The sequence below is a fragment of the Rhinolophus hipposideros genome (assembly GCF_964194185.1).
Source record: "Rhinolophus hipposideros genome assembly, chromosome: 11".
Classification (NCBI taxonomy): domain Eukaryota; kingdom Metazoa; phylum Chordata; class Mammalia; order Chiroptera; family Rhinolophidae; genus Rhinolophus; species Rhinolophus hipposideros.
The window spans coordinates 58,488,725-58,513,316 of NC_138057.1; the positions used below are offsets into that span (position 1 = coordinate 58,488,725).

The 24,592-nt window shown below is 36.6% G+C and overlaps 1 protein-coding gene across 5 annotated transcripts in view; it reads left to right on the top strand.

The window, feature by feature from the left end:
- The first annotated feature begins 1,306 nt into the window (after window positions 1-1,306).
- SMC2 (structural maintenance of chromosomes 2) overlaps window positions 1,307-24,592 on the top strand; it is a 51,893-nt gene continuing 28,607 nt past the window's right edge. The window contains exons 1-15 of one of the 5 annotated variants that reach the window (XM_081067832.1): window positions 1,307-1,506; window positions 2,390-2,620; window positions 3,208-3,357; window positions 5,300-5,422; window positions 6,497-6,535; window positions 9,289-9,399; window positions 9,590-9,634; window positions 11,013-11,246; window positions 11,471-11,620; window positions 17,731-17,964; window positions 19,395-19,554; window positions 20,058-20,175; window positions 20,793-20,931; window positions 21,308-21,427; window positions 23,901-24,105. In XM_081067832.1, coding sequence (XP_080923958.1) covers window positions 2,453-2,620; window positions 3,208-3,357; window positions 5,300-5,422; window positions 6,497-6,535; window positions 9,289-9,399; window positions 9,590-9,634; window positions 11,013-11,246; window positions 11,471-11,620; window positions 17,731-17,964; window positions 19,395-19,554; window positions 20,058-20,175; window positions 20,793-20,931; window positions 21,308-21,427; window positions 23,901-24,105 — 1,996 coding nt within the window. In that variant the 5' untranslated portion in view covers window positions 1,307-1,506; window positions 2,390-2,452. Of the gene's footprint in view, window positions 1,516-1,571; window positions 2,159-2,389; window positions 2,621-3,207; window positions 3,358-5,299; window positions 5,423-6,496; window positions 6,536-9,288; window positions 9,400-9,589; window positions 9,635-11,012; window positions 11,247-11,470; window positions 11,621-17,730; window positions 17,965-19,394; window positions 19,555-20,057; window positions 20,176-20,792; window positions 20,932-21,307; window positions 21,428-23,900; window positions 24,106-24,592 lie in introns of those variants that run through there. The other 4 variants (XM_081067831.1, XM_081067834.1, XM_081067833.1 and 1 more) reach the window with 4 other exon arrangements.

The following is a 24,592-nucleotide window of genomic DNA, read 5'->3' on the forward strand; positions in this document are numbered from 1 at the left end:
ACAAGTGAACCACTGCGGCGCGTAGGGGACGCAGGAATCCAGGCAGACGAAGACAACTGCTTCCCTGAATGGGTGTTAGGCCTGTGAGGATTGACGTTCCGGGAGGGGATGGGGATGGGATAGGAGAGTCCATAAACGGATTCTTAAACAAACACACACAAAAAACCCGACACAATTTACCCTCTTAGGTAGAGAAAGAACTTCAGAACCTTGGCCCGTTCTGGGTAGTGTTAAGACTGGTGTCCGACACCGCCAACCGGTTCCGGGGCCAAGAGCGGCACCTTAGACGTGGCCTACAACATCCTCCTGGCGGCACCGTCTTTCTACACGTCCCCTAGGTTGGCACCACAGTGCTGAGAGGCTGGGCTCGTAACTCAGTCAGAGGAACGTGGACGGAGCAACGCACAGCCCGAAGCAGGACCTGTTACCAGCACCGGATTCTGTCCTTGGAGAGCACAGTGCAGTGGCGAAGAGTCCGCACTCGGGGACACATCCCAGCTTCTCCACTCACTGCCTGCAAGAAGTGGCCCAACCCTTGTGACTCAGTTTGCTCCCGTGTACAACAGGAACAGTACTGCGGGTTTCAAAGCGCTGCTACGAGGAGTTTGAAGAGCCCTGGCCACCCACACTGGCACACAGCCCCCAGGAAACATGAGCTGTCCTAAGGTGTTCCCTCCCAGACGCTCTCGAATGTCGGTCCTGCCACTGCTGATGACTAGACATCTTTTCAGGACGAGGCGAGGCACACCTCTCGGCAGCGGGGCGGTCCCCGTCCGACCCCGACGGGGACACTTGAGAGGACGTGGCCCGCCAGGAGTCCAAGCCGCCGAGAGGGGAGCCCGAGGCCGCAGAAGGCCGGCGCTCCCTTAACCCCACAAAGGTTCAGACTCCATTTCCGAGGCATCTAAGCCAACCCAGGGAGATGCTGAGGCTTCCGGCCTCCCTGCCTCCGTCACTCGGAGACGACGGCAAAACGCCGCCCCGAGGCCCGCCAGGCCCGCGAGAAGGCGGGGACTGCAGGACGCGGCCCGCGGCGCCAGGGGACCTGAGGCGGGGGCAGGCCGGCGGAGCGCCAGGACCCGAGGCTGAGCTGCCGGGCTGTCCGAAGTGTGCCGGACGCGGATGTCGACACATGCCACCGGCGCCTTCAGTCCTCGGGACCGAGCCATCGCATCCCCGAAGCTGCCATTGTCGTGACCCTCTGTCCTATCTCCCTGCCACTTTCATTGTCCGACGGGAGGGGAAAATGGAACCCTGTCAGTCAGGCATCTCCAAGGCAGCAGCCAATCAACTCGGCCGTAGAGGTGGGGTCCTTCACTCGCGCCGAAATTCAAAGGTATAAATATTTCCGGCCTTATGCAGAGCCCAGAGCGAATGCTGTAGCTGCAATGGTGGGGTTTGCTTCGTAGTGCCCGAAGCCCGAAGCGGGCAAGGTGGCCCGCTCTCGGCCCTTGGAACTAAGAAGAGCTTTTGGGGGACCTCAGGCCCAGGCGTCCGGACGCAGCGGTGAGGCGGGTGCGTGCGCGCGGCCGGTGGGGCCTAGCCAGGCGTTCCTGGCGGGAGCTGGGGGCAGGGAGACGGGGGTGCGGGGACGGGATAGCAGCCAGAAGGGAAGGGACTCACACTAAAGTTAGTCCTCAAGGGTTCCGGGCACAGTGGCTGGCTCCTACTCAGCCTCGGAGGGCGAGGAAGTGTTGCCAGTGAGGCCTGGTGAGGCGAAGGGACAGCTTGAGTGACAGCAAGAGGCTGGAGAAGGGTGTTCGCGTGTTTCCTCCGTGGTTCCTGCCACCGCCGCTGATCGCCCCCAAGCCCCCGCACGCCCTCGGCTCAGGCACCTTTTGGGCACACGGCGGGGGACGTGGGCGAAGATCTTTCAGGAGCCTGATGACAGGTTGGATGGACGACACGTGAGGACTGTTCAGTGTCCGTTGTAAGTTCAGCCAAGGGAAAGAGAAGGCAGAGTGAGGGAATGGGTAGCGGTGCGCTTTTGTGTCGGGAGGTCAGGAGGATTGCAGTTAGGGTGACATTCGGGCAACGACCTGAGTGTGGTAAAGGAGAGTGAGCCGCGCCACCAGCCGGGAGAGGGACATTGTGGGCCAAGGGGATAGGCTGTGAACTACAAAGTAGACCGTCGGCTGGAGCATCGTCACGGTGGAAGGTAAGCGGGTAACGCAGTGGAATTCATGGTTTAATTGACTCCCAGAGAGCGCTCACGCTTGCGTGTTTTTAAGTTGGAGAAACATAGCTGTGCATCAGAGAAAGGAGCGTGGCGTGGCCAGTAGCTGTTTTATGTTTCATTGAGCTGCCGTTCTTATGTGTGAGTCTTTTAAAGTCGCTACGATTCCAGGTTTGCGTTCCACGTACGTGTCATTGTTTCTGTTTTGCACAGAACTGTTTTGTAGGGCCTGTCTGATTGCCGGCAAAGGCTCACCTGTCCAAGTGAATAGTGAAAATGCATATTAAGTCGATTATCCTTGAGGGATTCAAGTCCTATGCTCAAAGGACAGAAGTCAATGGTTTTGACCCCCTCTTCAATGCTATCACTGGTTTAAATGGCAGTGGGAAATCCAACATACTGGACTCCATCTGCTTTTTGCTGGGCATCTCCAACCTGTCTCAGGTAAGGTGCAAACTTCCTGACGGACGTGAATGTAAGTTTGGGGAACCTGAAGGGAATTCTTAGTGAAGTCGGAAACTGGCCAATATTTACATGTTTTACTTTATGTGAATTATACCTCCCTGCGGTCTTTTAAAGGTAGGTATTATTAAGGTGAGAAAATAGAAGCTTACATGGGTTGCCGAAGGTTCATCTTCTTATCACATTTGGAGCAACGCTCAAACTCAGGCATTCTTCCTTTAAGGCAGTCTCATTCCAGAGTCTGTACCCTCCCCCATCATAATGCCTTTTCCAGATCTACTAATGGGAATGGATGAATAATGAAATTCTTAGATACTGTCTACCCTTAAATCTTTTAAATGAACTTTTATGAAGAAATGAGTAGAAAACAATTCAGTTCGTGGTTGAGAAAGTCCTCTGGAAAAAGGCATTCATTTCAGGTTGCCCATTTTCCTTGCCTGTGAAAGCAACTGCCACTCCTTGGGGACTTGATGGATAATATTACATGGGTGGTTTTCCAACATCAGGAAACCTTCTTAGCGCCATTTAGTGCAATATGGGGTTTTGTAACTGATAAACTTTTCTTTTAGGTTCGGGCTTCTAATTTACAAGATTTAGTTTACAAAAATGGGCAGGCCGGTATTACCAAAGCCTCCGTCTCAATCACCTTTGACAATTCTGACAAAAAACAAAGTCCTTTAGGATTTGAGGCCCATGATGAAATTACAGTAACAAGGCAGGTGAGTGGCTACTAAAAATTTGGATACCTAACAACGTACATGGCTGATTTTTTTTTTTTTTTTTGGTGCTATGACTTTGCTGGAGAAAGTTTATGAGCAAAATTGATGCATCAAATACTGACTAGATTCCTTAAGAATATCTTCCTTATGTTAAAATTTTGATCATGCAAATTTTACCCTTTACCAAGAGGATTGAAAGGGATCTAAGAAATCATCTGTTAGCATAAGAACTCAACGATGCTTAAATCTTGAACCATACGTGAATCCTGTATGCTGGAACCCTTAACGGTACTTGGGTTCTTGCTATCTTCTTAGGTAACTCCTGCTTTTGGACATGTCTGATTAGAAAATTTTCCCTATAAACTGAGCCAAAGTGGTGTCTTCAAGTTTTACACATTAATCCTTGTTCTCTTGAGAGCGCCAAAAGCAAATCTGATTCCATATTTCAATATTTAAGTGTTCTGTAAGTCTAAATATTCTAGGCTACATCTGTCTAGGTCTTTCAATTGATGTTTAATTGTTTCTAGTTCCTTCCCTTGTCTTACAACATTGAATATGATTCACTCCAGTTCTTTTTTTTTCCATTGTTATTATTATTATTTTTTAATGTATGGCACTTCAAATTCCATACCAGAATTGGTCTAGTTAAGTAAGGATTAAGCAAAATTGTCATTTCTTTCTCTTTAGGTATTCTACTTCTGTTTTCTCAATATGATACTGGAGAGTTCACAATACCTTATGAATTTGTATCTGACTTACTTAATATCTCACTAATTCTTTTCATGTGTGCTATTAGCCAAGTTACTGCCATTTCTGTATGTAAGCAGGTTTTTTGAAACTAATGCATTTGTCCCTTAAAATCTTTTTTCTTATAGTCAGACACTGTTTTCAGTTTGTCTAAGTTTTATTTTTAAAAATTCTAACTCCTTTACTCACCATCTTAGCATATATAACTTATAGATTTCCCTCTCTATTTTAATAAAAGCTTCTGGTAAAAAACGAAGCAAGCAAACATTGACTAGGTTCTGTCTCATTGAGCATCCATCAAATAATCAACCTTTAGGAATTTTCCATAAGTCTGCTACTAATCTACCTAAAAATCTCTGTCCACATGTGGTCCATATGCCACAGTCTTTGTTACAAGACTTTGTCAAATTAGTTATGGGTATATTAAGTCTGTTCAAATATATTAATATATGATTTATTAGTCTGATAATCATGTCTGGAAAAGAAATGAATTAACATTTATTCAATATTAAGTGCTTGCTATGTACTGGGCATTCTTGAATGCACTGGAAAATACAGACAGAAAGAAGGATGAGAAACATCTTGGTTTTAATGACCTCAAAACATGAGTAAGTCATACTCCATAAGTGACAATGTAAGTGCTATAGTAGCATGTAAACAAGCTGGTGTCTGATATAAGTTGCCCTTAATGAAGCTCTGTGATTACTTGTTCAAGTATTCACAACTCGTGATTTAATCCCTTTTAGAATCTTGTCAAGGACTGATATCGAACTGCTGGTCTTTAGTTTTTAGTATCTGATCTCTGTTCTTTGGGAGTGGAAAGGTGGAGAAAAAGGGGTTAACCTGAGTGGAAAAATTGCAGAAAGAAGGTGATCAGGGATAGAAAATAGTTTTGCACATACTTGGAAAGAAAGCTAGAGATGACGTTAGAGACTCAGTCCAATGCAGGGACCTTAGGAGACTGTGCAAAGTTACATAACTAGTTAGTAAAAGTTTTTAAATTGGAAGCCAATTGTCCTGACTGAATCTCGTATCCTTTTTGACCATGTCACACTTCCTCCACTGTTTGTTTACTCAGGTTGGGTTTACTGTTAGTTGAATAGAAAAAACGTTAAGATAATGTATTTGGGGGTTTATCACCTTAGCTCAAGATATGTGTATTTATTTATATCTTTTAAAATACTTCCTTTTTTAGGTGGTTATTGGTGGCAGAAATAAATATTTAATTAATGGAGTAAATGCAAACAATACCCGAGTACAGGACCTGTTTTGTTCTGTTGGCCTTAATGTTAACAACCCTCACTTTCTCATCATGCAGGTAATTTTGTGATCCTTGTATATGTTTGGTAATGGTGGCATCTTTTTGACATCTTTTATTTTTTAAGTTAATGTAGGTGAAGGGCTTTTTGTTTTTTCCTCGTTTTTATGTGTTATTATGTTGGTGTTTGGGCACCTGTTAAATGTGGGTTAAGTTATTTGTACTGACATATTGTAACATGTTGTATACATTTGAATTTTGAAGAACATCGAGAAGTAATTTTCCTTGGCTTTTACTTTGTTACTAGAATATGTATTCAGTGTAAAAAATTTTTTAAAAATATTTTCGTAGTATATTCTAAAAGTATTCGATTAAAGTATTGTGTTATTTCAAACATACATTTTAAATAATTTTCTTCTTTAAAGACTTATTCAAATGAAAAATAACAATGGCTAATGTTATCTTTCCCTTACATTATCTCACTTGTCCCATCTAGCTGTACTTTGAGAAAGTCACAGCAAGAACATTGGCAGGATCCTGATGGGACCAAAATAAAATAATTTTCCCTACATCACAGCCTCAAAGCTGGAAATTTACACTTCAAATGAAACTAAATTTTCAGTAATACGATTTTCTGCGAGTTGAGTAGCAGTTTTTTGAGGGGGTTTATTTGCCTTTTTTGGTAATGAATTTGATGATTTTCTTGCCTTGAAAGAAGACATTTTACTATTCTGTTTGAGGCCTAGAAATGTGCAGTTTATTTCTAGAAATGATCAAGAAATGTTCAATGATTGTGCTAAAATGTACTGATACACCTATCTGTTTTGGAATTGGAGACTTCTACATCATTAGTATTAACTAGTACAGAAATATGGTCTGAGTTAGCTTTGTAGTATTTAGTAACTTGTTATTTGTATCACTGGTAAGTAAGAAAGGGAAGATCAAAATTCTAGAATTATGAGATGCCTTCAGTCTCAAATAAAAGAAACATCTTTTCATGTAGATAGAAGAAAGAACTACCAAAAGATTGGTATATTAGGATACAGTAGCTTCAGTGTAGATAAACATGTATGTCTTTTGGTTACCCTTCCTGTAATTTGTTATCATTATAGTAAGTTTGTCATTTATTTTTAGGGCCGAATCACAAAAGTATTGAATATGAAACCTCCAGAGGTAAGAGTACTACTTAGCTTCAGTAGAAATAGTAATAATAGATACTGTTTTAATCTTCTAAGTAATCAATTTTCTTAACATAATTGCTTCCTTATTAAAATTCTTGGAAACATTTACCTAAGAATTAGTAAAGAAAGAGGGTTTTTTGTTTGTTTTGTTTTTTTAATATTTGACATCGTACCCAATATTTTTTATTTTTAGTTTTGTAACATAACCTTTCTGAGCCTTAATTTTATCATCCATAAATTGGAGTCAATAATGCTAGCTTCAGGTCTGTTCTGAGGATTAAATGAGAATATATAAGAAAACGCATAGGACATTGTTAAGCAGATTTTTTAAATTATTTTTTTAATTTAAATATAATTGACATAGTTTCAGGTGTACAAAATAATTCAGTATATGTATATATGAATATTGTAAAATGATCACAATAAATCTAGTTAACATCACCACACAGTTCCAAAGGTTTTTTTCTCGTGATAAGAACTTTTAAGATTACTTTTAACAATTTTCAAATGTAAAATACAATATTAACTATAGTCGCTATGCTATACATTACATTCGCATGACTAATTTACTTCATTTTATAACTGGAAGTTTATGCCTTTTGACTACAGATTTCACCTATCTCCAAACCCCCTCTTCTGGCAACCACTAGTCTGTTCTCTTTATGAGTCTGGTTTTGTTTTCTTTTTTGAGAAAAAATGTAAGTGAGATTACACGATATTTGTCTTTCATTGTCTGACTTATTTTGTTTAGTATAATGCCCTCAAGGTCCATCCATGTTGTTGCAAATGGCAGTACTTCCCTTTTTTTATGGCTGAATTATATTCTTTCATATATATATATATATATATACACACAGACATACCTCAGAGATATTGCTGGTTTGGTTCCAGACCACCACAATAAAGTGAAACATAATTTTTTTGCCTGTGGAGGGTCTCGCCTTCATTTTGTAAAACACAACATCTGTGAAGTGCAATACAGCAAGGCGCCATGAAATGAGGTGTGCCTGTATACCACGTTTTCATTATGTATTTATCCATCAATGGACACTTAGGTTGTTCTCATGTCTTGGGTATTGTAAATAATGATACGGTGAACATGGGGCTGCGTATATTTTTTCAATTTGGTGTCTGTTTCCTTCGGATAAATATCCAGAAATGAAATTGCTGGATTGTATGTTCTGTTTTTAATATTTTGAGGAACCTCCAAACTAGGGGCTGCACCAGTTTACATTCTCAACCAACAGTGCACGAGGGTTTCCTTTTTTCCACATCCTGGCCAATACTTGCTACTTATTGTCTTCTTGATAATAGCCAGTCTAAGAGGTGTGAAATATCTGATTGTGGTTATGGTTTGCACTTTCCTGATGACTAGTGATGTTGAGCACCTTTTCACATGAAATATACCTGTTGGCCATCTGTATGTCTTCTGTAGGAAAATGTTTGTTCCCCTCCTCTGCACATTTTTTTAATTGGATTCTTTGTTTGTTTTTTTCTATTGAGTTCTTTATGGTTTACAAATATTTTCTCCCATTCTGTAGGATTGTCTTTTCATTGTTTTGATGGTTTCCTTTGCTGTGCAGAAGATTTTTTAATTTGATGTAGTTCCACTTGTTGATTTTTGTTTTTGTTGTGTTTGCTTTTAGTGTCAAATCAAAAAAACATCATGATGGATGTCAAGAAGCTTATTGCCTTTGTTTTCTATTAGAAGTTTTATGTGCCCAATATTAAAGGAAATTATGATTGTATAAAGCAGCCTTTCTTAACCAGTGTTTCTTGTTAGTTAAACCCTTATAGAAAAAGATTTGAATGAAATTAATTCATTACATACAATGGATTTCTGAGGGCATTAAGTCTTAATTTTCTCTTGGAGCCCCCTCGAGAAGAGTTGATATGAAAGAATAAATCTTTTGCAGAGAACTTAGGCTTTTTAGTTATTCCTTTCTATTGAGAAGAGCTAATAAGATGGATAATTGATAATATTGGTCTAGTTAGAATGTTGGGCATACGTATTTTCTTTAGATAACATTTTAAGGGAAAATGTCTGATTTTAAACCTGTCAAATAAATAGAAATCAAAGTAGTTTTCAGAGAAATAATCCTCTTGAGATAGGGATTGATGATGAATAGAGACTTCTGAAAAGGAGTTTCTGGCAAAATTGCCCTTCTTATAAAATTAAAATTGATTAATATTTGCCTTTGACATGAATTATTTTAATTCTCAACAATACTGTGAGATATTATCAGTACTCTGTCAATGAAGAAACTGAGGCACAGAGAAAATTAAGTTTTTGCTCAAGTTATTAAAGCATGTGCTGCAGTTGAGTTGCAGATATTATGCCATGCTTCGTCCTTGTAGGCACAGAACGACTGACGTCTTACTTGGGACAATTTTAAGTAGAAACTTCTAAAATGAAAGCTGAATGGTGTTAGCCTTTACTTCTTTTAGACTTACGTTTAAAGGAAAAGAGGAATAAGGAATTGCTGGCTTCAATTTTAAAAGAAATGTATTCTGGAACCTTAGTATAACGTGAAGTTTGATGTTAGAATTGGAGTGAAAGCCAGAAATGTTTCTTGAATGTTATGGTTATGGCTAATACGTGTACTTAACTTTTATGTTCCATTTGGGCCATTATTTTGGTCAGATGCTTAGTGAGATCAAGGTTTTAAATGATATACTTAACGTAAATTCCAATGAGACGCATTGTCTTGGATTCTTAAAACATTAATGCAATTGTCTTTCTAGATTTTGTCCATGATAGAAGAAGCAGCTGGAACCAGGATGTATGAATACAAAAAAATAGCTGCCCAGAAAACTATAGAAAAAAAGGAGGCTAAGCTGAAAGAAATTAAGACGGTAATTAAATTATCAAATTTATATAAGACATTTTTAGAGGAGAGAGTAATTTTGCATTTAAAGTTTCTCTGCTATAAAGAGGGAAATCCCCCCTCCCACAGTTCAGTTTTCCATAGTCTTCCATGCTACTTTTTAAATTCTTCAGTAGTAGTTTACATACTGAAAAATTTGATTTTCCTTTGTTTTCCAGATACTTGAAGAAGAGATTACTCCAACCATTCAAAAATTAAAAGAGGTATATACTGTATATGTGAGGACAGCTGCTAGGATGCCTCTCACAATTGGTGATGTATCCATGATCATACATTATAGGGATGAAATGTGTACCACTTGTTAGGAATTATTTTCTGGGATGAGATAAAGAGTTAGTCGGTACTCCATACTCAGGCTTCTGCTCGTAAAGGACATGTACTTCATATCTATTAAGTCATAATGATTTTGGAAATTCCTCTAAATAATCTCAGATAATAATATTCCAGATTTTAATACTTTATGGAAGAGAAGTAAGTCTAGATTCTTTTGGATGATTAGAATTAAACAGAACAGCATTTCTTAAAGACGCAGCACTCTTAGTAACCCTTGCTGGTAGAGTGAATACTTCTAGGATACTAGGAACTATCACTACAATTACTGCTGTTAAGGCAATTGGTAAGTGAAAGGTATTAAAACAGATAATTAGGTTTTCGTGATAACCTTTGCAGCTTCTGTTATCATAATCAATATTTCAGTGAAAGAATGCATTTATAGCACATTGTTTTTAAAGTTATACATTTAGGAATTTATTAAGTTCTCATTAAAATTTGATACTTGTCAAAGCCATCTTCTGAATCCATACAATAGCATAAGTGTTGGAAAACCTGAAACAAAATCATCTTAAGGGTACCCCGTTTGTATGCATGATTTAGTAAAAAATAGTAGATCATGAGTTTAAATCTAGGTTTTATACATGAATTTGCCAAATTCTTTCTAAGTCTGACAACATGAACAGGTCATTAAACTACTCTGAATTTGTTTCTTTATCTGCTAATTGGGAATTCTAATTGTTACTGTGCCTGGCCCAGCGAGTCTTTATGGGAATCAGGTTTAGTAATGTGTGAGTAAATGCTCATAAATAGATACATGAGTGAATGTTGGGTAGTCAGTTTGTAATACATATACTTTGTACTATGCCTTTTTATGTAAGGTGCTTGCGCATCTGCAGACTTTAGTATCCATAGGCAGCTCTGGAAACAATACCCCACGGATACAGAGGGATGACTACTATTACAAAATACATTTAGTAGTGTATCACGGGTGTTTGTATAGGTTACATTTATAGACTTCTTACTACCCCCAGTCTGAGAACTTATGTCCACATTTCTGTGTTGATTATAATATATATTAGAAGGAACAGCCACATATGATTCAGTAGAGATGGCATAATGCTATCTAAAAAGCCAGAGTTCTGATGTTATTTGAAGTTGTCTAAAATTTATAATCCATGATCACTTAGTCCAAGACAAAATCTATTATGTAATGGGAAATTTTATGCATGTTGCTGTCGTTTGATTCTTTCCAAACTTGTTTAAAAATATGAATTTTGAGCTATGCTTTGTTGGTGATTTCTCTTTCAGGAAAGATCTTCCTACTTGGAATACCAAAAAGTTATGAGGGAAATAGAACACTTGAGTCGTTTATATATTGCTTATCAGTTTTTGCTGGCTGAAGATACCAAAGAACGCTCAGCTGAGGAATTCAAAGAAATGCAGGATAAAATTGTGAAGCTTCAAGAGGAGTTGTCTGAGAATGATAAAAAAATAAAAGTACTTAGCCAGGAAATAGAAGAGTTGGAAAAAAGAAAAGATAAGGTCAGACATATGTATTAGAATAGATAATACCCTCTGTGAAGAAAAATATTACATTGTATACAATAACAAGGGTTCAGTGGGCATTATTTTGCATATTGATTTGTTAATCTTAAAGTATGACAATAAAGTATCTTATAAAAATAAAATAATTCATATAGAAATCATACAAGAAAATGACAATGAAAAGATTTTATGTTGATTGAATTGAGTACATTTGATTATAGGAAACTGGCGGGATACTCCGATCTTTAGAAGATGCTCTTACAGAAGCTCAGCGAGTTAATACTAAATCTCAAAGTGCCTTTGATCTCAAGAAGAAAAATCTGACAAGTGAAGAGAACAAACGCAAAGAGCTGGAAAAAAATATGATTGAGGTAAGCAAATAAACCTAATTTCATTTCACTAGCATACGTTTATCCTATTCCATTCATATTTATTGAGTGTCTGCTATGGACCAAGTGTAGTTGTTTGGGCTGTGTATATAGTGAAGGACAAAATGACAAATGGACAAAGTGCCTTGTGGGTCTTCATTCCAATGAGGGAAATGATAAAGGAAAAAAAAAAAATGAAATGTATAGCAGGTTATATGATGGTAACTGACGTGGAAAAAAAAATAAAGCAGGGGAGAAGGTGAGTATAGGAGAGAGGGGATCGATTTGGGCCTTTAAATTGGGTAGCCATTGAAGCTCTCATTGAGAGGATATTTCATTAAAGATCTGAAAGAGGTCAGAGAACCATGTAGATAAATTGGGAGGCTGTGGGAGAAGATGGTCCAGGCAAGAGAACAGGAATTGCCTCAGTGCCAAGAGTTTTGGAAAAGCAAAGACAGTGTGATTGGTTAGCAGTAAACTAAGTAGTAGGAAAGCAGAAAACTAATGGAATGTAGGATCACATGTGCTTTTATAAGACAGTGAAGGATGTTGACCTTTATTCCAAGTGACATGGGAAGCCACTGGAGTTGATTGAGCAGAAGTTTAACTTTTTTTGTTTTAATCGGACTAATATTGTTTGTTTGTTTGTTTAATTTTTAATTACAGTTGACATACAATGTTACCGTGTTTCCCTGAAAATAATATCTAGCTGGACAATCAGCTCTAATGCGTATTTTGAAGCAAAAATTAATATAAGACCCGGTCTTATATAAGATGTTATATAAGACCCGGTATTATATTATATTACATTACATTGTATCTGGTATTATATTGTACTGTTTTCAGTATTACATGATATGATATCCAGTATTATATTACATTATATCTGGTATCATATTATATCTGGTATTATATGATATGATATCCGGTCTTATATAAGACCTGGACTTATATTACAGTAAAATAAGACTGGGTCTTATGTTATAGTAAAATTAATTTTTGCTCCAAAAGACGCATTAGAGCTGATTGTCCAGCTAGGTCTCATTTTCAGGGAAACGGTGTATTAGTTTCAGGTGTATAACATAGTCATTAGACATTTATATAACTTACAAAGTGTTCACCCCGATAAGTCTAGAACCCATCTGACACCATAGATAGTTACTAAAGTATTATTGACTGTTTCCTTTGCTGTAGTTTACATCATTGTCACTATTTTTTTATAACTGCCAACTGTCAGTTTGTGTTACTTAATCCCTTCACCTTTTTCACCAATCCCAAACCCCTCTGACAACCATGAATTTGTTCTCTGTATAAGTTTGTTTTGTTTCATTTGTTTTGTTTTTTAGATTCTATATGTAAATGAAATCATATGGTATTTGTCTTCTCTGACTTATTTCACTTAGCATAATATCCTCTAGGTCCATCCATATTGTCAAACATGGCAAAATTTTGTTCTTTTTTATACCTGAATAATACTCCATTATATATATGTACCACCTCTTATTTATTTGTTCATCTATCAATGGACACTTAGGTTGTTTTCATATCTTGGCTATTGTAAATAATGCTGGAGTGAACATAGGAGTGAATATCTTTTCAAATTAGTATTTTGGGGTTTTTTTGGATAAATACCCAAAAGTCAAATTGCTAGGTCATATGGTAGTTGTATTTTTAACATTTGGAAACCTCTGTACTGTTCTTTCCATAGTGGCTGCACCAGTTTACAGTCCTGCCAAAACTGCACAAGGGTTCCCTTTTCTCCACATCCTCACCAACACTTGTTTTTGATTTATTGATGATAGTCATTCTGACAGATATGAGGTGATAACTTATTGTGGTTTTAATTTGTTTTTCCCTGATGATTAGTGATGTTGAGCATCTTTTCATATCTATTAGACATCGGTATGTCCTCTTTGGAGAAATGTCTATTCAGGTCCTCTGCCCATGTTTTAATCGGATTGTTTGTTTTTTCTTCTGTTGTTAAGTTGTGTGAGTTCTTTATGTTTTTTGGGTATTGATCCTTCTTGGAGGTATCATTGGCAAATATCTTCTCCCATTCAGTAAGGTGTCCTTTTGTTCTGTTGTTTTCCTTCACTGTGCGAAACCTTTTGTTTGATATAGTTCCATTTGTTTATTTTTTTTTTTGTTTCCCATGCCCAAGGAGACATCCAAAAAAAATACTACTAAGAGCAATATCAGAGTTTACAGCCCATGTTTTCTTCTAGGAGTTTTATAGTTTTGGGTCTTACATTTAAGTCTTTAATCCATTTTGAGTTTATTCATGTATATGGTGTAAGAAAGTAGTCTAATTTCTTTTTTTTCACATTTATCTGTTCAATTTTCCCAACAACATTTATTGAAGAGACTGTCTTTACCCCATTGCATATTCTTGCCTCCTCTGTCATAGATCAGTTGACCGTATACGAATGGATTTATTTCTGGGCTCTCAGTTCTGTTTCATTGCCCTATGCATCTCTTTGTATACCAGTACCACGATGTTTTGATTACTATTCTTGTAGTATGCTGTTTCCCCGAAAATAAGACCTAGCCGGATAATCAGCTCTAATGCGTCTTCTGGAGCAAAAATTAATGTAAGACTCGGTCTTAATATTATAGTAAAATAATATTAAGTAAGATTAAAATTAATAAAAAAATAAATTAAATAATAAAAAAATATTATAGTAAAATAAGACCGTGTCTTATATTAATCTTTGCTCCAGAAGACGCATTAGAGCTAATTGTTCAGCTAGGTCTTATTTTCGGAGAAACACGGTATGCCAGGGGTGCCAAAAAAAGTGTATAAAAGTGAACACTTGGGTCATCGTTGCTCAAACAGTAATTTGCTGTAATAAAAATGTCTGAATGATGATGGTAACCACTTTGAGCACCTCTTGTAATTGCAGAAGTGAAACGTGACTTTTATTCATCTTCTGTTACCGGTATATATTGAGTATTACAATTTTAATACAGTTTTCCTTTCTTAAAATCTGCATACATTTTTTTGGCACCCTCTGTAGTGTAGATACCTCCACCTTTGTTATTCTTTCTCAGGATTGCTTTGGCTATTCGTTGTCTGTTGTGGTTCCACATAAATTTTAAGATTATTTGTTCTAGTTCTGTGAAAAATGCTATCGGTATTTTTATAGCAATTGCATTGAATCTGTAGATTGCTTTGGGTAGTATGGACATTTTTAACGATGTTAATTCTTTCTATCCATGAGCACAGTATATCTTTCCATTTATTTGTATCTTCAATTTCTTTCTTCAGTGTGTCATAGTTTTCTAAGTACAGCTCTTTTATCTCCTTGGTTAAATTAATGCCTAGCTTTTTACTTTGTTTTGTTTTGTTTTTGATGCAATTGTAAATGTGATTGTGTTCTTAATTTCTCTTTCTGAGAGTTCATTACTGGTGTATAAAATGCAACCGATTTTCTGAAGACTAATTTTGTATCCTGCTGTTTTACTGAATTCATTATCTGTTCTAATTATTTTTTGGTGGAATCTTTAGTTTTCTATAGTCGGTCATCTGCAAATAATAAGTTTTACTTCTTTCCAGTTTTGATGCCTTTTATTTCTTTTTCTTGACTGAATACTCTGGCTAGGACTTCCAATACTTTTATTCAACAAAGTGGTGAGACGAAGCACTCTTGTCTGGTTCCTGATCTTAGAAGAAAAGCTTTCAGCTTTTCACCATAATGTTAGCTGTGGGTTTGTCATATATGTGGCCTTAATTATGTTGAGGTATATTCTCTATATCCCCACTTTTCTGAGAGTTTTTATCATAAATGGATATTGGATTGTGTGACATGCTTTTGCTGCATCTATTGATATGATTGCATGATTTTTTTCCTTCATTTTGTTTATGTGGTGTATCATGTTAATTGATTTGTGGACATTGAAACAACCTTGCATCCAGCATCCAGGAATAAATCCCACTTAATCATGGTATATGATCTTTTTAATGTATTGCTGACTTGAGTTTACTGATATTTTATTGTGAATTTTTGCATCTGTATTCATCTGGGATATTGGCCTATGATTTTCTTTTTTTCTTTGGTAGTATCTTTGTCTGGTTTTGGTTATCGGTAATACTGGTCGCATAAAATGAGTTTAGAAGCCTTCCGTTCTCAGTTTTTTGGAATAGTTTGCGAAGGATAGATAGTAATTCTTTGAATGTTTGGTAAAATTTACCTGTGAAACCATCTGGTCCAGGACTTTTGCAAGTTTTTAATTACTGATTCTATTCCGTTAGTAGTTATCAGTCTGTTCAGAACTTCTGTTTCTTCCAGATTTAAAACTGAAAGATTATGTCTCTAGGAATTTATCCATTGCTTCCAGGGTATCTGATTTGCTGACACATAATTGTTTGTAGTATTTTCTGATAATCCTTTGTATTTCTGTGGTGTCAATTGGGACATGTTTCTTTGTCTCCTTATTTTGGCTGCCCCCCTGTGTTTTTGCGTATTAGTGTAGGTGGATCTGCTATGTCTCCATATGGCCACACTTGGCAGAATGGCCATATGTATTGGGTGTCCTATGGGATACAGTGGCTGGTCACCTGAGCGGGTGTGATTGACCCTCAGGCTGATAGTCTGTGAGGGCTGGCCATGATTACAGCGGACAGGCTGTTGTACAGGGGCTGACCCACAGAGCCGGAGTCAGTTGAGCAGGGTTCTAATGCCAGCTGAGTCTGCCCTTCAGGTGTGTTGTTTGTGGAGCTGGTAGGGTGGTGCTCTGGTGTGGTCTGAAGCCAGCCATCAGGTGTTCTGGTTCTGGAGCCTTTTGGGAATGGCTCCAATGCTGGTCAAGGTCATGCGCTGCTTGTGCCAGTCTTGGGGCCGTTTGGTAGGAGCTTTAGTGATCTGCGGTTGGTTGCTATTTATGCTGGGTTTGTGGGCACTTAAGAAAGGCTATTCTGTGAACTTTGGCTGACTTCTACTAGTATCTGGTTTAGGAACCTTTGGTGGGCACCACGATGTGAGCTGAGGCCAACTGCCATTTGTGCCAGGTTTGTGGTTTAGTTGAGGCTGTGTTCCCAGCCAAGACTAGCTACTGCTTATACCAGGCTTAGGGCTACCTGATGGGAGTTACAATGCAAGTTGAAATCAGTCACTGCTTCTGCAAGGGTTGGGGTAGCTAAACAAGAGGTACATGGCACAGTGAGGCTTGTTTGGGGTTTGTGGCCCTTTGAGAGATTTTAGGAAAGTCCACAGCACAAGTCTAGGTGGGCTGCTTATATTGAGGAGATACTGGAATAGGTTCTGCTAGGCAGGCGAGTTGGGTGGGGTAGGTTCTCAGGGAATCACCAGGGAAGGGAAAATGAAGGGCTCGGAATTGGCACCCACCTGCATTGGGCCAACTTGATGGGGAGAGTACTCAACAAAGGAACAGTGGGGACTGTCAGCTCTTGCATTTCAGAGAGAACTGTCAGGACCCCTGCCCTTCCAGCCCTCACCCTGAAGCTAGTTTAGTTTAGTTTCTCCCCGTAAGTCCCCGGTGCGTTTCAAGCTGCTGCCTCTGCGCTGAAGCTCAGAGTGAGTGAGGTTGTGAGCAAGTGTGTGCAGACCCTTTTAAGACATGTTTATGTAAACAATATAGCTAGGTTGTTGGTTTGTTTGTTTAGCTAGTAGCTTACACAGTGCTAGATAGCTGATTAATGTAACTTCAAAAATGTTAAGTCATGCTATCCCCACAATTAATTACTTAAATTTTGTGACCCTTAACAGTTTATAAAAATATTTTCATATACATGCTTTTAATTCTAAAATCTACTTTTAAGCATGGTATAGGATGCCTATTTCAATTTTTTAGATTTAAAAATAGACTCTTAGTTTCTTCAAGTGGTTTGTTTAAATTTGCAATGATGTTTATATCTCACAGATTCGACTATAACATGAAAGTATTTGTAGTAAGAGCCACATTTATCTTAAAAACTGAGAGACAGCGAATTTCAAAATGGGAATAAAATTATTATGATTAAATTATTTTCCTTATTGCCATACCCACTTCAAATTGCTATAAAATTTGATGACATGAGTCTATGTGTGTATAAGAAAATGGATGTTTTTCCCACAATTTAATATTCTCCAATCTGAAACTCTTATTTCCTAAAGGATTCTAAAACTCTAGCAGCAAAGGAAAAAGAGGTTAAAAAGATAGCAGATGGGCTGAACACCCTTCAGGAAGCAAGTCATAAAGATGCCGAAGCTTTGGCAGCTGCGCAGCAGCATTTCAATGCCGTTTCTGCCGGCCTGTCCAGTAATGAAGATGGAGCAGAAGCAACTCTTGCTGGTCAAATGATGGCCTGTAAAAATGACATAAGTAAAGCTCAGACAGAAGCCAAACAGGTAAATGTAGACATTAAGCACTATGTGATTGCTTTCTTTTTTTGAGAAGTTGCTTCATGTTTATACTTTGGCAATTGTTATAAAATTTTTAAAATAATCAAATCAACAAGGAACTTATTTATTGTATTCTTCCACTCTGTAGCATCTACTGCAATGAAATTCAAATACATTGATTGTTAAATATTGATGATAATAGTTTACGGTGCTTGAAAACAAAATACCTTTATAGGTTAATTGAACTTGTAAATGCAATAAATGCTTTATCCTGTTTATAGCAATGTATGGGATATTTTGACGTTAGTCAATTTTTTTATTCTTTTGCTGATTTTTTGGCACACAGTTGAAGTCCTAAGCTTTAACAGGAAGACAAAAACGTCTTCTTCATTTCCATGCTTACCACACCTAGTTCTTAAAACTGTTTCTGAATCTTTTTGGAAGATACTTTTTGGAAGTATCTCTACCTCCCATATACCCCCATTCCAGTCTTTGGTTTCCTTACTCTGATTTTCATTGTCTTCAAAGGTTTGTTAATTTACTGTCATGGTTTTCAAATTTATTTAGATAGTTGTGCAACTTAAAAGTTCTGTGAATGCTCGAGTTTTGATGTCAGAAAGAAAAAATGTATATACACACACATTCTTTTAGTCTTTTCTAAATGGAAGAGTCATCTTTAAAAAGTGTGTGTTTGTGTATTAATCCCATTCAAGTTTTTCTATTATTAATACATGTTGGCAGCTTTTTCATTCAAAGATGCTGGTCAGAGAAAAGGTTATAAGAAACAAATAGCAAAAAAACTTTGAAGTCCTCTCAGGTTTTCTGTAACCTTATGTTGTATTGGGGAAAGTCCACCATTATTAAGTTTTAGGGGGAGGATACACCCACATACGAGTAGATCTTAGAATACTAGTTCATGGTTTTAAGGAATAATGCTCAATTATATAAGCTAGGATTTAAATATCAGACTCCTATCATTTAAATTTCTGTCAGTTTAGCCTCACTTTCAGATATGTTATTTTTCATTGCTTAATACAGCTTCTCTACTGTTAGACAACACTCCCAAATATACACAAATACAACCTAAGTGGAAAGGAAGAGAACTGGAGTTGGGATTTGTAGCTTTCTATTGTTTTTAATTTCACCAGCTAATGACAGTTATTCTTTGACATAATTTTTGAACTCAATAATGTTAAATTTTATAAATGGACTTCAATTACAAATTATTTATGATTATATTAAGCATATATTAGTTTATACTCTTGAGTAGTTTTTTGAGGAGAAAATATTGGGAAATGATTAAAATGTTGAGATATTAATCCAAGTGACCAAACAGTTACATTTTCAAGGCTGATTTCTCTCAAACCAATCCGAATCCGGCATTTAATCACTAGCACTGTCTGCTGCATATAGTCTGTTATATTTTTCTATTATAGGCTCAGATGAAATTGAAACATGCCCAACAAGAATTAAAGACTAAACAAGCTGAAGTTAAGAACATGGATAGTGGCTACAGGAAGGATCAAGAATCTTTAGAGGCCGTGAAGAAACTTAAACAAAAACTTGAAGCCGAAATGAAAAAGCTAAATTATGAAGGTCTGTCTTTAAAGACATATTAAATCATCAGGAAGTAGTGATTGTTGATGGAAACTAACTTAAATAAAGGAAATAGCAAGTAAAAAAATCGTTTACCCTACTAATGGGTATTAATGTAAGAAATGTTTGTATATATTTCACAAAAATATCTAAGTATAAAACAGTCCTTTGAATTTTTAAAAACTCACTACTGAGAATTTACTGCTTCAGTCACTGAAGTGCCACATGAAAACTGGAAGATTTTATTTGTATATTTCTACGTTAGTAGGCACCTAAGTCATCTGTTGTTTCTTAGAATGAATTTGTATTATTTGTTGGAAATAATGTCTATTTGACACTTGATAGAAATTTGAATGTTAAGTATGCTTTTTATTTAATACTTATTAGAAATTTGTGTTTTGATTCTAGAAATGCTTTGGAAATAGATGTTACGATATTTTCCTTAAAACAGATTATTTCAATTTTTAAAACTTGGTTCAATTTACTTATGATTTACTTCTCAGAAAACAAGGAGGAAAGCCTTTTGGAAAGGCAAAGGCAGCTATCTCGTGATATCAGTAGATTGAAAGAAACATATGAAGCTCTCCTGGCTAGGTTTCCCAACCTTCAATTTGCCTACAGGTAGGAGATTTAAATTTTGAATTTTAACATGGTAATAACCAAGATATATGTAATTTAAGCTGGAAGGCAATCTGATTGTTTCATGGACATTAAGATTTTCATGTGACAATTACTGTAAGCTGCCTTACCTTAAATACTATTTTTTTCCTTAAATGTTTATTGAGGTGTTTCAAATGTGGGCAGGGGGAATTCATGTGAAATTTACTGGCTGCTCACTCCACTAATTTTCAGTTCCCCTCATTTTGGTCCTAATTTCAGTCCAAAGTTTCTTTAAAGTTATTCTATCATTAATGTTAAATATCTACATTAACATTTTACAGTTTGTTTTATTACATGGTTTTTTTCATGGAATACTTATGCAATACATGTATCACAAAGATAAGAAAGTCAAAGTTATTTTTGTTGCACAGAAAATAATATATATACTGAAAGATCTTTTGATTGATTTACAAACAATAGCTAGCTAGTCATCTGGGCATTTTAAAATTTTTGATTTGTTAAAATTACATGATTCAGCTTTCAATTTAATGTGTTGTCAGAGCTCTTGAGTAGTAACATACAAACAACTTTTTGTATTTCTTACCTAAGATTAAGTTCTGTCAACTTTTCCATTTCAGGGATCCAGAGAAGAACTGGAATAGAAATTGTGTGAAAGGACTTGTAGCTTCTTTAATTAGTGTGAAAGATACTTCTGCAACCACAGCTTTAGAATTGGTGGCTGGAGAACGACTCTACAATGTCGTAGTAGACACAGAGGTAAGTTGATTTTAATAAAGGCAATTTATGATTACTGTTCAGCCTGAAAAGTTACGTGCTGCTAGAATTGGGTACTTTCTTTATGCTTTAAGCTTCTCATAAGTTTGCTTATCTTTACAGGATAAAACTATTTTGTTAATGATTTGTTTACTATATTATTGATTATATTTGATTAGCTATATTCCAGGGCAAGTCTCATATGCACTTAGGAATCCAGAGTGCATATTGTCAGTCTTAGACTTTGATTATTCAGGATACTAGGCACTAAACATTTATTTGATTATGGGTTTCTAATCATAATGTATACTCTTTCCATTTGAATGTTTTCTGTCATTACTAATATGTGTTTTTTTATTTCAAATGCACAATGTTTTAGGTTACTGGAAAAAAGCTACTAGAAAAGGGGGAACTGAAGCGGCGATACACTATAATCCCACTCAATAAAATTTCAGCCACATGTATTGCTCCAGAAACTCTGAGGGTTGCTCAGAATCTTGTAAGTCTTACTTATATGTTTTAGCTACATCTTAACTTTTTTTTTCAGAGGACATAATCTTATGGAGAACTGTAAAATTTTATTGTTACCATGCTTTAAAAAAATTAAGATGCAAAAAAGTAGAGTTGGTGTTTGTGGAAATAGAATAGAAATGGTGGAAGGCTAAAACTGTCTGATATTTTAACGTTTTAGTATTAGAATCTCTTTAAACATTAGGTCAAGTCATATGACTAACAGATGGTAATACAGTCACTCACCCCATAAAGACTTTTTGGTTAAAAAGGACAGTATATAAGGCCTTGGTCCTATAAGATTATAATGGAGCTAAAAAGTTCTTACAGTCGAGTGAAGTCCTAACCTTAGTAACATCATAGTATGACATATTGCACAAATACCATTGTGTTACAGTTGCCTACAGTATTCCATACAGTAAAATGCTACAGGCTTGTACCCTAGAAGCTATAAGGAAACAGAACTTGTCATCCTAAAATACTATATCTATTTGGCATAAGAATTATTTTAGGTTGGTTAATTTTAAGAAACTGCAGACTTGGGAGAAGCTCTGCAAACCTAGAAGTAATCCTTTATAAAAGACATTTACATTTATAATGGAAATGTCTTTGTAAGGTAATCTCTCTCTGCATCAGGAAGAGGGGGCTGACCTTATCTTTAGAAACTCATATCTGTAGAAGACAAGGACTTAAATCTGCAAAGCAACCTTACCATTGTTTACTTTTTGTGGTAACCTGCTATAACTGACTTCCCTCATCCCCAACGTCTTCTTTGTCTTTCACTGAAGATGGTATTTAAGGTGATGGGTTCAGCCATTTTGAGGAGTTAAACTCAGTTCTCACATGTATACAGGTTATTAAACTTTGGTTTTTCTCTTATTAATCTGTCTTTTATTCCAGGGTTGTCTAAGCCAAGAACACAGAAGGGAAACAGGGAAAATTATTTTTCCTCCCCTACAGATCAATAGGCTATACCATCTAGCTTAGGTGTATAGTAGACTGTACCACCTATATTTGTGCAAATGCATGCTAAGATGCTCACCTGATAAAAATTACCTGACAATGCACTTCTTAGATCATATCCCTGTCATTAACTTGGCACTTGACTGTATTAAATTTCTAATTTCTGAATAATTAGAATTACAGAGTTTATAAATACCAGAATTCTTCAGTTTTTTTCATGCCAGGCACACTTAAACTTCCCATAGCAGGAACCATAATGGAAGGTATCCATCAGACTTGTAGAAATGCTTCTCTGTTTAGAGTTCTTCTAGATTGCCTTCCAACCTGTGGACATACAAAACAGGTGACTGAGATATCCAGTCAGCTGCTCAGGTGTATCTAAAGTGCTATGGCTACTATTAAAAGAACAGATGAGTACAAGGAAATTCATTAAAAAGGCTATTATAGTTATATAATATTGAGTTAAAACCTGAAGTTAAACATAACATTCCAGCAGCAATATCAGTTTGTTATAGAGCAGGCATTTCAAGTGCATGGATTGAAAAGACAGTTCCATGAAACCTAGCAATGCATTTGTAATTAAGATATTAAATGGATATTCAGTGTACTTGTTGAAGTGAGAAGCCTTCAATGAAAATTATTTCAGAATATAGTTGTATTGATCTGTATACTATCAGAAGTTGGAAGATGAGCAAACAGTAACTGAAAGGTGGTAGTTTTGGTTACTACTTACTTTGAAGGCTTTGGAAGTTATTTCAGTCCCAGTGTTAGAAGTAAATTGGGATTTCAAGTATCAGTAAAAATACTTCACGCCGATCTCTTAGTCAGACCTATTTAATGATAGCTGCTGTGTCAGGGAACAATGCTGAACATGTTAAATAGAGCTGCCTTCATTTTGGCTTTGCTGCTAAGCTTCAAAGGATGCTTAGTTGTTCTAAAAAGATGGGCAGAGATAGACTATCAACAGAGATTGAGAAGAGACAGATTAAAAGAAAGGACTGAGGGATTTTTTTAATTACTTTTTTACTCTATTATTAGTTGTATTTTATTTCTGTAACTGGCAGGTGGCAGTCCTATCATGTTTAATTTGAATGAAAGAGTATTCACTATGGAACAACCAACTTCCTAATAATTGAAACAAACATTTTATATGATAGTATTGATCCAGTAATTGCTGTACTGTAATTAACAAAGTATGTCCAAATAGTCCAGTTTGGAGAAAGTTGGTAGTCACTCCTGCTTGATAGAAACTCATGATGCCTGGTACTTTAGCTAACTAGTTTACTTTGCAAGAGATCTTTCAGTATTTAAACTTGAAGTTGTTTTTTTTCTAAAACTCTGTGGAGTTGTCCATAGCATTTTAGAAAGTTTAAAGGGAATTATAGTGCTAGGTTAATATTACCTAAATTTCTATTATAGCAATTCTCAATATTTTGTAAATTAATTTTTGAAAGGAAAGGAGTAGTGTATATTATGACATATCTGTTGTTTTCCCACAGGTTGGCCCTAACAATGTTCATGTGGCTCTTTCCCTGGTTGAATACAAACCAGAACTTCAGAAAGCAATGGAATTTGTCTTTGGAACAACGTTTATTTGTAACAATATGGATAATGCCAAAAAAGTGGCCTTTGATAAAAGGATAATGACTAGAACTGTGACTCTAGGAGGTGAGGTATTTGATCCTCACGGGACATTGAGTGGAGGTAGGTTTTCTATCATTTTGTCCTCACATTTCTCTGTGTTATGTGGTAAATAGGGTGGGGGCCTTTTTTAAAAAAAAAAAAAAAGGAAATAGTGAGGTTGGAATGATTTAATGAAGAGCTTTGCTCCTAATCTAGGGATTGGGTTTTCTTAGGAATACCTTTTCTGTGACAGGTACTTAGTAACATTGAGAGCCTACACAGTGTCATAGTCCTCAAGTAACTCCTAGTCTAGGAATCAGTCCTATAGACTTTTTTTAATTCATCTCAAGTAAGTCTATTCCTGCTGGCTTATTTTCTCTTGCTTTTTGCCCTATCAGGATATTGTAGTCACTGGGAAATGAGGTTTTCTTATTCAGTACATTTTCAGCTTACCTACCCACTTTCCTTGAGGAAACATGTTAACTTCTAATTTGTGTATATGCCATTGTTCCTATCAAAAGTAAAACAAAAAGTTCAATCTGCCCGCAGTGGTGCTTTAATGCTCTAA